The sequence below is a fragment of the Sodiomyces alcalophilus genome, assembly GCF_042370955.1.
Source record: "Sodiomyces alcalophilus JCM 7366 unplaced genomic scaffold ACRALscaffold_4, whole genome shotgun sequence".
In the NCBI taxonomy this organism is placed as follows: domain Eukaryota; kingdom Fungi; phylum Ascomycota; class Sordariomycetes; order Glomerellales; family Plectosphaerellaceae; genus Sodiomyces; species Sodiomyces alcalophilus.
Window position 1 is genome coordinate 621601 of NW_027263535.1, and position 13908 is coordinate 635508.

A 13908-nucleotide genomic window follows, 5' to 3' on the forward strand; every position below is an offset into this window, starting at 1 on the left:
TATCATTACAGGAATCATAACCGTTGGACAAATTGACGAACCTTCTTCTTCTGCTTCTTAGCTCCGGCAGCGGGCGCCATTTTTGCTGATGTCTGGTGTCGTGGGGGGAGGCTTATTGACTTGGTCGGACACTGGAAAGAGAGGGAGGTTCGACAAGAGACTGCTGTCGCTAGAGGCACTTCACTCTGGTGAGGTCGATTTGATGGGGCGGCGAGGGCTGGCTGGCGCAGTCCGCACGAACAGGGCAGGTAACCCTAAGCAAATTGGTGGGGTGCGGCGGAATTACCCACGTGATTGGCTAGCCCTCTCATGCACCAAAAGGGCAAATGGTAAAAAAAAAAAATTGCTGGCCGTGCTAGGCGAGAAGAGAATCCACTTTTTGGCCTGTCGGATTGGACCTTGGACCTCACCACACGAAATCACCGGGCAATTTCTCATATTCTCTTACTCTCCTCCCCCCGCCGCCCTTTTCCCTTTCGACGACCACGACGACCAACGACAACGCAGTCTCACCGAGATTCCCGAACTGCATCATAACCGGCACCATGTCTGACGGCGGCGAGATTGAGGTTGAGACCGTCCACTCCAACGTCCTCCCCAAGGATGTTGTCAAGGAGGTCGGCAACATTAAGCTCTTCAACAAGTGGGACTACGATGTCGAGGTCCGCGACATCTCTCTAACGTGAGCCCTTTTTTTTCCCTACGGCCTGGAGAGGGAAAAAAGAATGTATCGAGGCCGAGGTTTCCTCGCGAATGGGGGGAAACCATGCCAAGGATATACGTACTCAAGGGATTGACGGCTGACTTGGGAATCGTTGATCGCAGTGACTACATCTCCCTCCGGAACCCCGTCTACATCACCCACTCGGCTGGCCGGTATGCCACCAAGCGGTTCCGCAAGGCCAACTGCCCCATCATTGAGCGTCTGACCAACTCGCTCATGATGCACGGCCGCAACAACGGCAAGAAGCTCATGGCTGTCCGCATTGTCGCCCACGCCTTTGAGATTGTACGTTTCGGATCTTCCCGCAAATTGGTTCCTTTTTCTTTCGGCGAGTAATGGAAAGAGGGGTCGAGAAATCGCAATCCTGTAAAACAAAAGAAGCTCACACTTTGCAGATCCACCTCATGACCGACCAGAACCCCATCCAGGTCGCCGTCGACGCCATTGTCAACTGCGGCCCCCGTGAAGACTCGACCCGTATCGGATCCGCCGGAACCGTCCGTCGCCAGGCCGTCGACGTCTCCCCCCTGCGCCGCGTCAACCAGGCCATCGCGCTCCTCACCACGGGTGCCCGCGAGGCCTCTTTCCGCAACGTCAAGAGCATCGCCGAGTGCCTTGCCGAGGAGCTGATCAACGCCGCCAAGGGCAGCAGCAACTCGTACGCCATCAAGAAGAAGGACGAGCTGGAGCGTGTCGCCAAGTCCAACCGGTAAACGCGCTTTCTACTGGGGAAGACGGGATCCGACGGGGAGCCGCGGGGCACACTTCGGAGCGCCTGGAAGCAAGAAAGGCAAAAGAAAAGGGCATACGTTGTGTGCTTTTACGTTTTTGTTGGTCCTGTGGGCGATGGCAGACAATTTGGGGGGTTGGGAGCCCTACGAAAGAAAGAAGAAAAACCACTCGATGGGCTCGGAGAGGTAGGGCTGCGTATGAGACAACTACGGAAAAGAGGCGTGGGATTTGTTTTTGACACAGGCATCCTTGCGAACGGCGGCGGCGGCGGCGGCATAGAGACGGACGGCGCCCCCGCCTTTGCTGCATTTGTGCGTTAAGGGGATACTGGGAACGCGGCTACGGCATCTTGTCTCTTACGGCTCTAGGTGGTTTCTCCCAATACATGCCAGGCTCGTTGAGCACCATGATTTGTTCCACTATGTTTTGTTCTGGGTTGGGTTGCATAAAAGTACATGCACGGGGCCTGTGCCTGATGTTGAAGTCACGTAAGATATGGAAAGTGGGTTTCCGATTTATTGTCCTAACGGAGCAAGTGGGAAGGTCTATACCTAGTCTAACCCCCATGAGCAAGATCCCCTCGACTGAAGACTCAACGCAGGCCACCGGATGACACGAGTGAAAGAAGCAAAAGTGGAGAATAGCGTAGCTAAAGTACCCGGCCTGCAAAGAAAAAGGGAACCACTTCACTCCCCTTTCTTCAGATTAAGGCGCAGAAACATGCCAACATGCCAGATGCCTTCCTCCATCCAGCGGCCCATTCCCTCGTCGACGCGGAAACCGCAACGTTCCCAGACCGGGACCACCGTCTCCTGGGCATGGACACAAATCAGGCCGTTCCAGTACGGCTTCTGTGGGTCGCAGTGGTGGGAAATGCCATGGCTCGCCAGCTCGGCAGCGCTGGGGTTGAAGTAGGTCGGGTGGGCGCGGAGCCAGGAGATGGCCTGGCGGACGAGGAGGCGGGAGAGGGCATTTCCGCGAAACTCCGGGAGTACGGCGAGGCGGCCCAGCTTGACGTAGACCTCGCGGCCGTCGTGGAGGGAGGTGGCGCGGTCGCGGCGCATCATGCGGGGGATGCGGTCGGTGTAGGTGAGATGGGTCCTGCTGGGGGCATTGATGGGCCAGGTGGCCGGGTCGCGGGGTTCGGGGATGACGGTGGTGCCGTCGTCGGCGAGGCGGCCGGTGAGCTTGCCGTCCCAGTAGACGGCGTTGGGGATGGGGTGGGGCTCGTGCGGGAAGGGGACGAGGCGGATGGTGCCGGCGGGGACGGAGCGGGTGGAACGGCGGCGCGGCTGGACGATGTTTCCCTGGTCGTCGCGGCGTTCTTCCTGGACGACCTCGCTGACGGAGGCGTAGACGACCCAGTGGCAGGAGCGGGGGTCGTCGCGGTCAAACTCGTTCTCGAGGGGCACTTTTTGCTCGTGGACGAAGACGGCGGTGCGGACTTGCATGGCGTCGAGGAAGCATTTGGGGACGTTGGGCGGCTGGCGGTCGGGAGGCTGGCCGGGGATGTAGTCCAGTCGAGTGGGCTCTTGCATGGTGATGAAGGGAGTGCCCATTTTGTAGTTGGATGGTGAAGAACTTCTTTTGGTGGATGAGAAGGTAAGATGGGGGAGGATGGGAATCTGCTCGACCTGGAGGGCAGAAGGAGAGAAGATGGAACGGCTCCAAGGGGAAGAAGCTGGAGCTTTTCTCCTGCTTCTGTTTCCAGGTTGATTTCCCAAGTTTGTGCTTGTTTGATGTAAGTGGGAAGAAATGGCTGAAGCCCCGAGTATTTAAGCAAACACAACACGAATGGGTGAAATATGAATAGGGCGCTTTCACCCGGCGAGTCGTCTTCACAGCCACCTGACCAAGATTCTATTGAATAGGCAGTTACAAGGTGTTTTCAAAGCAGAAGGCGCAGTCTATAATAGAACCGGATTGTTAGCGATTCGTCTTAGTCGTAGCCAGCCGTGGAATCTTACCTGGTTTTAACGAGGCAAGTCCCTCTATGACCGACCTTCTTTTCCGTGTTAAGCAGACATTCTAAGGTCTTGGTGATCTTTACATTGTCCATCCACATCACAATCATCACGAAGCCAACAAGGTAGAGTCACAAGGAGTGGTTGACTCAGACGGCGATTTAAACTGGGATGAACCCGTGAATACACTGCGAGTGAGAATAAATGGACTGTTTGTATAGTGACATGTGCTGACAAAGAGCTACGTCCAAGATGTACTGAATGGTAACTCGTGACCTCAGGGAACAGTGTGAGATTATATAAAACCCGTCATACCCTGTTGGACTCTTCCCATCGAACTCCTTTTTTTGGACTGGTAGATATATAGCTGTCACATTGACATCAGTTATTTACCATGTCATACCACCGGAGCTACATGGTCATCGACCAGGGCCTGTACACTACTTGAGCAGGCTGTCGAATAAGTAAATGAAGAGTGTCACGGAATCTTCTCCGTCTCAACAAGTTCGATATGAATTCCCTCTATCGCCCTAATATACCAAGATGAAGCACCTTACGCTCGACCCATCAAAGCGGATTCCCCTGCTGCGGGAAGACGTGACAGGAGGACCAGCACCTGAACGAAAGCCGCCGGAACCCAAGACCATCAAGGGACGGTACGGGCCGGCCAGTGACAGCGGAGACGCAAGCGTCTTCTTCATCGGCACAGCGACAACCATCATCGAATGGCAGGGGATCCGGATCCTGACGGATCCCAACTTCCTCCACCGGGGGGACCACGTCCACCTCGGGCCGGCGGTCACGGCCGAGAGACTGACCGACCCGGCCATCGACCTGCACGACCTGCCGCCACTCGACATCATCCTGCTGTCGCACTACCACGCCGACCACTTCGACCAGCTGGTGGAGGCGTCGCTGAACCGCGACTTTCCCATCATCACCACGCCCCATGCCAAGGGGTGCCTGACCTCGTCCAGGGACAAGGCGGAGGAGGACGGCGGGCCGTTCCGGGCCATCCACGCGCTGGACGCGTTTGATAGCGTGATGCTCGACATTCCCGAGGGTCAGGGACCTAAGAAGATGGCAGTGGGAGGCGAGACTAAGGACGAGAGGGAGAAGACGGGGCGCATCAAAGTCACGGGAATGCCCGGGAAACACGTTCCTCCCGGTCCACTCTCGGCGGTCAACGATTTCCTGGGCGCGGTTCCGCCCACCAACGGATGGATGCTGGAGCTCGGCTACGGCGGCGACGACAATGAGAACAAGGACACGAACGAGCACGAGCACGACACGGTAAAGACGGGGTACCGGATCTACATCTCGGGCGACACGCTTTTCGTGGACGAGCTGAAGGAGATCCCCACGTGGCTGAAAGACCAGCGCGTCGACCTGATGCTCGTGCACCTGGGCGGCACCACCATCCCCAGCCCCAAGCTGCCGCTGCTGATGGTGACGATGGATGCCGAGCAGGGGTTGCAGCTGATGCGCCTCGTCGACCCGGACGTCACCATCCCGATCCACTATGACGATTATGACCTGTTTCGCGCGCCGCTGGGCGATTTCAAAAAGGCGGTCGAGGAGGGCAAGCTGGAGGACAGGGTCGTGTATCTGGATAGGGGGGAAGAGTTTCGGTTCAAGGTGCGGGGTGGCCTCTCCATGTTGAGTGCTGGGGTCCAAGGGGAGTAGCGTTCGCCGTGCAGCAGTTCAGGGTGTCATACTTGAAGTCTCTCGGATGCTATACTTTCAAGGTCTCTCAGGAGATTGTCACATCCACTGTATCGACCGTGCCAGCACTTCTCGACAATGTGTCCCAGGCCCCCCAGATGTGTGGTATCAGGGAACGTCTTGCTTGCAAACAAGAGCCGAATTTCCACTCCATCAAGTCCTTGATACGGTTCACGCCCAGTCATGATTTCGTAGACGAGTGATCCGAAAGCGAACATGTCCCCCTTGACCGACGTAGTGGACTCGGGACATTGGTAGCATGCCGGACTTTCAATAAGGAGCGGCGACCCATCGAGCGACGATCCAGCAAAGTCGGCTACCCTGGCGTTCAGGTTGCCGTCCAGGAAGACATTGGCGCTGGTAAGATCCCCGTGAATGACGCCTGCATCGTGGATGAATCGCAGGGCCTCGGCGACCTGGGCAACCCAGCGTAGCCGCATATCAGGCGCCTGCTCGTCGCCGAATGACTTTAAATCGTGATGGGACGCATATTCGAGGCGTATCCCATCCTCGACAACGCCGTGGAATGACAGGACTCCCTTGTGGCCACCTCGTTGGGCGAATCGTTCATAAATGCGTCGTTCAAGGTCGACGTAGGGAGAAGACTCCTGATCAAGGGGTTTCTTGATCACCGTGTTCGACGATCGATCGAGGACAACGAGACCGGTGCTACCGTAGCTCACGACGTCTTTCAGCCCAAACCCAGATGGGTATTGAATCTCGTCGTGCGTTTCGACCATGGGCGACGATGGTTGTCTTTCGCCATGGAAATTGGGATGAAAAACAGCACCTCGAGCTTGTATCAAGTTTGGAGGCGATCGGTGGAACTGGAAACAACGCCGCAACGAGGGGCCTGTGCTGTATGCATCCGTTGAGGAGCATGGAAAATCGCGACGAGAATTGTGGTGGTTTATTGACGCGTCCCCTGATCATATGTACCGTGTACATGTACCTGTATCGGATACTGCACGGACCTTCGTCATAGTAAGGGCTGCGATACACTTGACGGAGGTATTCATTACTTTCCAGCATGTACAGATACCAGAAGAAGTCCTGCATGTTTTTTTTCTTGCTTTTCCTTTCTTTTCTTTCTTTTCTTTCTCATCGTCATTGCCCCTACTCGGCCTTGGGGAGCTCAACACTCCGCTCCTCGCCATCCACACTGCCCGAGTTGACCTTCTTCCCCGTCTTCGCAATCGTCTGCAGGACCTTTTCGTACCCGAGCTCGGGGCCAGCGACGACCGTAGCGGTCTGGTTCTCGAGGGAGACTTCGTAGCTCTGGATGCCTAAGATGCCGCCAGGGCGTCAGCCATGATGCGTCGCGTGGAATCCGAACAAGTACATTGGGTGGATGGAAGGAAGAATGACAAAATAAATAAAAACGCACCGTCTAGCTTCTTGAGCACGCGGTCAACGGCGCCGGAGCAGCCACCGCAGCTCATGCTGACGTTGAACTTGTACGTATGCTCGCCCGACATGGTTGCTCGTAATATGTGTAGCGCGGGGTACTGGCGGGGTTGTCGCAAAGCCGGGGACTGGAGATGAAATGCGCAATGCGAGCGACGCTTCAGACGCAAAGAAAGAGGATAAATCTAGGTAGGCAGTACGAATAGGTCGAGGGGAACTGGACAGAAACGTTGAGGTGTTTTATTGCGCTGCTGGTGCTGCTCTTTATTGTAGTAATTACATGGTGGTACGAATAGGGATACATTGCAGTACATCCGTCCCCGTTTCCCCCCCTCCCCACGATACGTCAGTCACGATTTCTAATGGCACTAAATCCGCGTCACGTGAAGTTTCGTCTTGCGCTTCGAGACTCGCCGTCGTCGTCCTCGGATGGAGATGTTCCAGCCTGCAGCTGGGGTGACAATTTGAGCAAGTTTCATCACTCATCTCCCACCCCTCTTTTTGAGTCCAAATAAACGTCTTTAATTTCTCCCTCTTTCGCCATTTGTCGAATCTTGTCTTGGCCTTGGTGGCCCCCGTCTGCTACCACACGCGACATCTTTGTGAAGCCTGACGTCCCGTTTGAGATCTGGCCTTCTGCTGGAGGTCGAAGTCTCCAAGTTGGACAAAGTTGGACAACAGGGGCAGGTGGCTGTGGTTATTCTTCAGTGGGTGTGCTGGTGTGCTCGCTCTGTGCTCGACCCGAACCACCCGCCCTGTGTACGGGTCCTAGGCTCATCTCGTGCGTGCATGTACCACCATCCCATTCGTGTATCCTCACTCTGTCTCCTGAATGTGATGGTTCATATGCTCAAGCTACGGGTATCAAGATTGACCACAATGCTCCTCGTACCTTTCAAGCCAATCCTTTCAAATCTACCTCTGCTGGTCGTTCTCCCTCACGTCTATCCCTCCATCATCCTCCTCATCCGTCTCGTAAGCACCCGGCATCGTCCCTGAGCGACGACCAACATCAGCCTCTCCCTGTCCTGTGTCGTCCCCGCCACCCTCGTCCTCATCGCCCGTCGCAGATGTGTTCGTCCCAAACAAAGGCCCGAGGAAATCAGCCATGAGCCTCTGAATAGCCGTCCGCTCATGCTCGGGAATCGCCTCCGCCATACCCCCAACCACTTCCCCGTCATCGTTTCCACCAAACACCTCCTCGCCCCCCTCGACCGCCCCGAACGCCTCCAGCCCATCGTCAAAATCGTCCTCAACTCCCTCCCCCGCAAACCCGATACCCGCCGCCCCCGCCCCCGCCCCCGCTCCGGCCCCTTGCCTCGCCCGCACCCTATCCATCTGCCGCTGCAGCCTCTCGAGAAAGTTCCTAGCCTCCGACGACTCCGCCACCCCCTGCCCCTCCTCCCACGGACACCGCACCCCGCGGCTCGAGAAGATGTTCTCCCCCAGCGGCGGCGGCAGCGGGTCAAACTCGTAGTTGGGCTGCTGCGCCAGTATGTGCCGCGGTATCTCCGTGATGATCTTCGTGTTCCCCTCCAGGAACGCCAGCCGCGCCGTGCGCAGATCCGACGGCTGATCCTGCGGCAGCCCCTGCGTGTCCACCTTGCCCGCGAGCTGCGCCGCCGCCTCCTTCAGCACCCCGATCGCCTGCGTGTTGTCCCAGAGCTCCTTGGCCTGGTGCAGGTACATCTCCGTCCAGTACCGCCGCGGCCCGTCCGCGCGGATCCCCCAGAGCGGCTGCGGCACGTCCACGTTGAGAGCCTGGAACAACGCCGTGTATAACCACGGGAGCCTCCGCATGCCCTCCAGCGCGAGCTCCCTGGCTTCTTCCCTCCCGTCCTCGTTCTTGCCCTTGCCCGTGCCCGCCGCCCCGAGTTGCAGCTTCGCCAGCACCAGCGTCTGCCGTATGTACAGCTCATCCGACGCGCCGGTACTGAAATCCTCCGCGTCGCAAAAGTCAATCAGCCACTGCGCCTCCCGCGCCCGTATGGCCAGCGGGTGGAGAAAGTTCTTCATCCCGTACGGGTCGTTCGGGTTGAGGCTGAACAGGAGCTTCGCCCACTCCAGCGCCGTGCGGTACGTGCCCTTGCGCATCAGGCTCTTGAGGTAGTGGTACCCCGCCAGCCAAAACTCGCGGTTCTCCGGACGCCGAAAGTCGATCCGTGCCTTGCCCTGCTCCACCTTCTGCCGGAACGCCGACGTCGTCACGCGCCCAAACGTAAACAACGCCCGCTCGCACAGCTCGGCCGCGAGCGCCGGGTTCTGGTCCTGCGTCGCCACCTTGCTGACCTGCAGGAGCGTGGTGATGTGGTACGGGTACGTCATGAGGAGGTTGATCAGCACCATGGGATCGCCCATCTGCACCATGCGGAAGAACACCACCTGCGTCTCGTCGTACTTGGGGCCGTGTTGGAACGTAAACTCGGTCAGCCCGTCTGTGCCTCCTCGCACCTCCTTCATCGTGAGGTCCTCCGCCGTGGCCCGCGGCCAATGGTCCCTGCCCTGGATGAATATGTTCCGCCGGAGCGACACCTCGGGAAGCTTGTGCCTGGGGTCCCCCCGTAGTGCTTGTTCCAGGTTGACTTGCCGGGGCCCGTGCCCGCGTTGCCTCCGTAGTTCGGCCGCCTGCTCGGCCTGTTCTTCCTGCTCCGCCGCCTCGATCGCATCCTTGCCGAACAGATTCTTCATCTCGTTCATCGCCTTGAGGTGGTAGGGGTTGATTTGCAAAAGCCAGTCTCCTTGGCGACGCGTCGTAGTCGTCGTCAAGCCGGCGCTTGACCCCGGGGCGGCGGATGCGCGAGCCAGGTCAAGTTCTCGCAGCGCGGCGTCAATCTCGTCGTCCTCGTCATTCTTCAAACTCGAATCTTTCGGGGTGTGATTCCCAGTCGACGTGTCCTTCTTTTTGCCCTTTTTCTTCTTTTTCTTCATCTTGGTCTTTTTTACCGGCTGTGGTGGTAGAGCCTCTTCCTCGGATTCCTCAGCTGCCTCGGGTGTGTTGTCCTTCCCTCCGTCGTCCGATTGTTCATCGTCATCATCGTCTTCGCCGTGTCCACTGAGAGCAGCGAAAAGGCTGGCTCTGGGTCTGGTTATTATCGGTTCAGGTTCTTCGTCTTCGCTCGATTCCTGCGTCTCTGGAGTTGCTGATTGCAGCTTCAGCTGTTCGAGCTCTCGCTGTTTCTGGAGCCTCCGAAGCTGGCGTGTCGACATGTTGGCGTATGAGGATGCGTCATTCGTCCTGTTAAGAGGTGGATGGCTGGGCTAGAAAAAGTGCGTCGAGAAGAAAGTTGGATCTGCAGACGAAGATGAAAGATTCCCTTTCCTCTTGCTTCATTTTGGTTCTGCTTCTGATGTGTCATCGGCGAGTGACGTTCCTAGTGGGGCACCGCGGGGTGATTGATAAGATAAGGCCTTGTGACTGTACAAGTACCGAGTACCTCATTCGTCGCGGCATCACTCGTTACTGAGTACCTACCTAAGTACCTAGGTATTACGAAGTACACAACCTGGAATATCTGCGCAAAAGAGATCTACATCGCAAGTCACACCCGGTAATACGAATAGTTCAGCTTCAGAATGGTCTTAATGAATTGGCATTCTTCTAAACAGCATCCTCGAGTATGTAGTAGACTCGTCACGACGCCGCTCGAAGCATCAAGACTCAATGTTTGACCTTGCTCCGTCTCCTGCGCTATTCCCTGGCAATATCCACGTTCACTGCGTGTCATCATCGCATCCTCCGTCGACTCCCTCGTCTCCATAAAGACCAAAAAGAAATCCTCGGGCCTGATTCGTTCTCTCGCACACATGCCAGAGTAAGAGTCTCTGGTCTGCCAAAAGACCTGCTGCAAAACCCTCGCTTCACCTTTCGCAATATAGCAAGACGAAAAACTAAAACAATAAAACCAGCCCCTCCCCTGTGTCATGTCGGATCCATCATCGAAAGAGCTCCTTTCCTTTGCCTGCCAGCCGCTGAAGTGCCAAACTCCCCAGTGTTCATGCCAAGTAGAAAAGAAACGCAATCGTACAAAGTCCCGCGCTCCCCTTTCTTGCCATTCCGTCCGCCTAACCGACCAAAAGAAAATTCACCCAAAGAAAAATGGGTCTGTCGAAGAAGTCGCTGAGTTGGCCCAGGTCTTTAGTTTTGCACGACGTGCGGTCCGTTCTGACCACCCCGACCGCCGCGGTGGCCACCTCGGCCTCGTCCGCGGCCACGGCCGCGACCCCTGCCCCGGTAATTGCGGTAACCTCCGTCGACACTGCCCTGGCCAAAGGTTTCCATGTTCTTGCGCTGCTCCTCGCCGCGCCATTCCCGACCACCGGGCTTCTGGCCGCCGTTCTCCGCGCGATCCCTGGCCTCGCTGGAAATATTGTCGAAGAAAGACGTGGACTTGTTGTACGCCGGCGCGCCGTCCGCTTCCGGCGTCATCGTGCCCGCCGCGTCGGCCTGTTCGGTCGACGCCGCCTCCGCTGGTGGCGGGATGTTGTTGACCACCTCCTTGACCACGTCTACCTTGTTGAACTTGGCGTTGGCCTGGGCAAAGTCAAAGTCCGAGTCGGGCACTTCGACCTTGGCATGACCCTGGCGCCCGCCACGGCCGCGACCACGTCCCGTCTGGCCATCCCGTCCATCACGGCCGTCCCGACCTTCCCGTCCATCCCGAGCCGCGTTGACACGCATCTCCTGGACCCTCTTGCTCAAGTTATCCATGGCATTGCCAGTGCCAGTGCCAGTGCCACTTCCATTGGCGGCAGGCTGGGTCGAAGGTGGGGGCTGCGCGCCCGTGCCGGCATTGAGGTTGGCCATCGCCATGGCTACCGCCGCCTTTGCGGCCTGCGTGGCGTCTCGGATGGTGGCAGCAGACGGGGGTGCAGCCATCTTGGTGGGCGTCTGCGACGTCGCCCTCTCGGGGAGTTGAGGCTGAAACGGCCTCGGGGCGGTCAGTGGAATGACAGGCATCACTCGTTGGTTCTTTGGCCCGGTCGGCACCTGGGAAGGCTTGGCAGATGCCGTCGTCTCGAGTGCATTGGCCGTGGCCTTGACGTGTTCCGCTGAGGGCTTCGACTCCACGGGAGGAGTGGGTGCATCGGGCTGCTGCTGCTGCTGCTGTCCTGGTCGCTGCTGCCCTGGCTGTTGTCCTTGCTGTTGCTGTTGAACGGCCGACTTGGGGCGCGACTCGGGCCGAGCGCTCGGTGCGGTCGGCGTCTCCATTCGAGCCGGTTTGCCGATCGCCGCCGGCTTCTGATCGGGGCCGCCAGGTTGACCATGCTGACCGGGGAGTTGGCCTGGCGCAGGAAGCTCGAAGCCGGGACCAGCATTCGGGGGGACGGGCTGGCCAGGAGGGAAGGTGAAATTATTCCAGTGAGCGGGCGGGTGGGGGAACGCTTGACCGGGGGGGCCTGGAGGACCAGGAGGGAACCAGCCAGGAGGGGGAGGGTATGCAACGTTGCCCATGGGGCCTCCGGGGCCGCCAGGGCCACCGCGGCCGCCAGCAAGACCCCAAGAGCCGGGGGGACCGGGAGGAGGGTAAAAGTTGTTCTGGTAGGGAGGCTGGGCGAAGCCTTGCGGACCGGGGGGTTGATTGTTCTGCGTTTGCGCACCAGGGCGAGGGCGGGCCTGCATATACCGAAGCGGTCAGCTGGGGTCATAACAGAAAAGAAACGACAAGGTAATTGTAAGGTTCCTGTTGATCAGAAGGAAGGCAACGGAAAATTTCGACATATTGTTTTGCGCATTTCCGACATTGACGATAGATTTACATCCGCAATATTTCATCATGACAAGGTTTATGAACAGTGGCAAGGGTGTAAAATGCCAAGGGGCAAAACTTACACCGACGATAGCTGGGTCCTCGGGCATAGCTGGAGGTGGTTTGGTCTCCTTGATCCCCGGGTGGTCTTCAATGCGCAAGTCCTTCACATCGCTGCCGCGGAAGATGATGTACTCGTAAACCTGATCGGATGGTGCGATCTCCTCTTCAGGGCGGCCTTTGCGGCCCTCCGTACCAAACGACTTGACGCTCTCGAGGGATACAGTCGACTCGTCCGAGTTGATTTCATGTAGAATACCGACGTAGCTAGGGCGGCCGGCCGTTAGCAGTAGCGCAATAAGAGGCTATTGTGGGAGTTCTTACCGAATATCGCTCTTGGAGATGAGCGAGATGCGAGATCTAACGTCAAAGTGGTCAGACGGCAATCGTACTACATCACATGTGCATATAGAAAGCATACCCTAAGAATTCTGACATGGTGACGGTTGGGTTGCGTTCAGCACGCAACAAGCTTGGTGAGGGGAAAGGGTGTCGAGGATGAAGAGGAAGGAAAGATGCCGGTATCAAGAGTTCATGTGAAGAAAAGATACTCAGTGATAAGGGAGAGAGAATATAGAGAGGAGTGCGATGGGAAAGAACGCGAGAGGGAAGGCTTCAATGGATTTGTGGAGGTAAAAGCAAAGATGGGACGCAAAAAGCGAAGAGGCTGAAAGGCTGGAGTTGGTGATTGCTACAGAGGCCACGCCACAGGGCAGGGCAGCTTTGGGTGGGGAATGTCCGGGGAATCCTCGGGCGCTAGGTACGTAGCTTGACTCAGACAATACGTACCTACTAAGTACGTAAATAGTCGCGCCTACTTGTGACCATCAGCTTCCACAACATCAGCTTGATAGGTTTGGCAATATATTCGTATAGTAATTGCATCCAGGTTCCCAAGCAGTCATACCTACCTCTTATTTGGGCAGCAGTGACCATCAGTCTACCATCCATTATTACTCACCACAATCTGGCCAGGTCAGGAAGAAACAAACAAACGAACAAACAAAAGAAGAAAACACGGGAGCTCTCGAAACCAAGGGCTCGTTTATCACAGGATTCATCGCGGTGCCACCCAATTCGACTTTGTTTGTCTGACTAACTCGACAACTCACGGCAACTCCTAGGCTTCTTCTCCGTGGGGTGATGCTTGACAAACACGAAGTACGGTGGCTGAGGATTCAAACGGCATCAAAAAGATGGGTCCGCAATCATGACTGTTCTTTGGGACAAGCAAGTGAACGAGACGTTGGGCGCGAATGTCCTCGGCCGAATGATGTCAGAGCATGGCCAAAGTCCCGAGCATAATAAGAGCTTGTTGGGCCCTGGACAGTCACAGGGCCCTGGACAAGACGACAACCCTGCCCGCTGGTCAGGGTACATCCGATTTTACAACCATCTTATCCTCGTATAATGGGTTTGACTCGTTTGAGGACATCCGACAACTACTTGAAGGGACCATTTGACTCGGACTCATGTCTGCAACACGATGCTTTGTGCCGGGCGATTGAGGTCTTCGCAATCCAGGATCGGTATCAGGAACCTGAGTCCA

The 13908-nt window shown here is 57.0% G+C and overlaps 7 protein-coding genes across 7 annotated transcripts; 2 read left to right on the forward strand and 5 right to left on the reverse strand.

The window, feature by feature from the left end:
- Nucleotides 1–545: 545 nt before the first annotated feature.
- ACRALDRAFT_1033401 (40S ribosomal protein uS7) lies at nucleotides 546–1437 on the forward strand (the record flags this gene model as incomplete). The annotated part of the gene is made up of 3 exons (XM_071014944.1): nucleotides 546–682; nucleotides 826–1009; nucleotides 1120–1437. 3 exons carry the CDS (start codon nucleotides 546–548, stop codon nucleotides 1435–1437), a joined length of 639 nt encoding a protein of 212 aa, XP_070874489.1.
- A 705-nt stretch (nucleotides 1438–2142) lies between these two features.
- On the reverse strand, nucleotides 2143–3843 carry ACRALDRAFT_2019243 (uncharacterized protein; the record flags this gene model as incomplete). Its single annotated transcript, XM_071019964.1, has 7 exons — nucleotides 2143–3187; nucleotides 3249–3316; nucleotides 3459–3500; nucleotides 3556–3629; nucleotides 3666–3696; nucleotides 3736–3787; nucleotides 3836–3843. The coding sequence occupies 7 exons, from the start codon at nucleotides 3841–3843 to the stop codon at nucleotides 2143–2145; spliced, it is 1320 nt and encodes a 439-aa protein (XP_070874490.1).
- Nucleotides 3775–5292, forward strand: ACRALDRAFT_1064423 (uncharacterized protein). The gene has a single exon (XM_071016965.1). The coding sequence runs from the start codon at nucleotides 3964–3966 to the stop codon at nucleotides 5104–5106; it is 1143 nt and encodes a 380-aa protein (XP_070874491.1). The 5' UTR covers nucleotides 3775–3963; the 3' UTR covers nucleotides 5107–5292.
- On the reverse strand, nucleotides 5133–5885 carry ACRALDRAFT_2041830 (uncharacterized protein; the record flags this gene model as incomplete). The annotated part of the gene is made up of 1 exon (XM_071021192.1): nucleotides 5133–5885. The coding sequence occupies one exon, from the start codon at nucleotides 5883–5885 to the stop codon at nucleotides 5133–5135; it is 753 nt and encodes a 250-aa protein (XP_070874492.1).
- A 149-nt stretch (nucleotides 5886–6034) lies between these two features.
- Nucleotides 6035–6875, reverse strand: ACRALDRAFT_1076914 (uncharacterized protein). The gene is made up of 2 exons (XM_071018561.1): nucleotides 6533–6875; nucleotides 6035–6431 (listed from the first exon to the last, which is right to left on the reverse strand). The coding sequence occupies exons 1-2, from the start codon at nucleotides 6621–6623 to the stop codon at nucleotides 6262–6264; spliced, it is 261 nt and encodes an 86-aa protein (XP_070874493.1). The 5' UTR covers nucleotides 6624–6875; the 3' UTR covers nucleotides 6035–6261.
- Nucleotides 6876–7287: 412 nt separating this feature from the next.
- ACRALDRAFT_2135763 (uncharacterized protein) lies at nucleotides 7288–9759 on the reverse strand (the record flags this gene model as incomplete). Its single annotated transcript, XM_071024101.1, has 1 exon — nucleotides 7288–9759. The coding sequence occupies one exon, from the start codon at nucleotides 9757–9759 to the stop codon at nucleotides 7468–7470; it is 2292 nt and encodes a 763-aa protein (XP_070874494.1). The 3' UTR covers nucleotides 7288–7467.
- A 356-nt stretch (nucleotides 9760–10115) lies between these two features.
- ACRALDRAFT_1064421 (uncharacterized protein) lies at nucleotides 10116–12988 on the reverse strand. The gene is made up of 4 exons (XM_071016964.1): nucleotides 12781–12988; nucleotides 12684–12719; nucleotides 12383–12626; nucleotides 10116–12166 (listed from the first exon to the last, which is right to left on the reverse strand). The coding sequence occupies exons 1-4, from the start codon at nucleotides 12795–12797 to the stop codon at nucleotides 10688–10690; spliced, it is 1776 nt and encodes a 591-aa protein (XP_070874495.1). The 5' UTR covers nucleotides 12798–12988; the 3' UTR covers nucleotides 10116–10687.
- Between the last annotated feature and the right edge of the window lie 920 nt (nucleotides 12989–13908).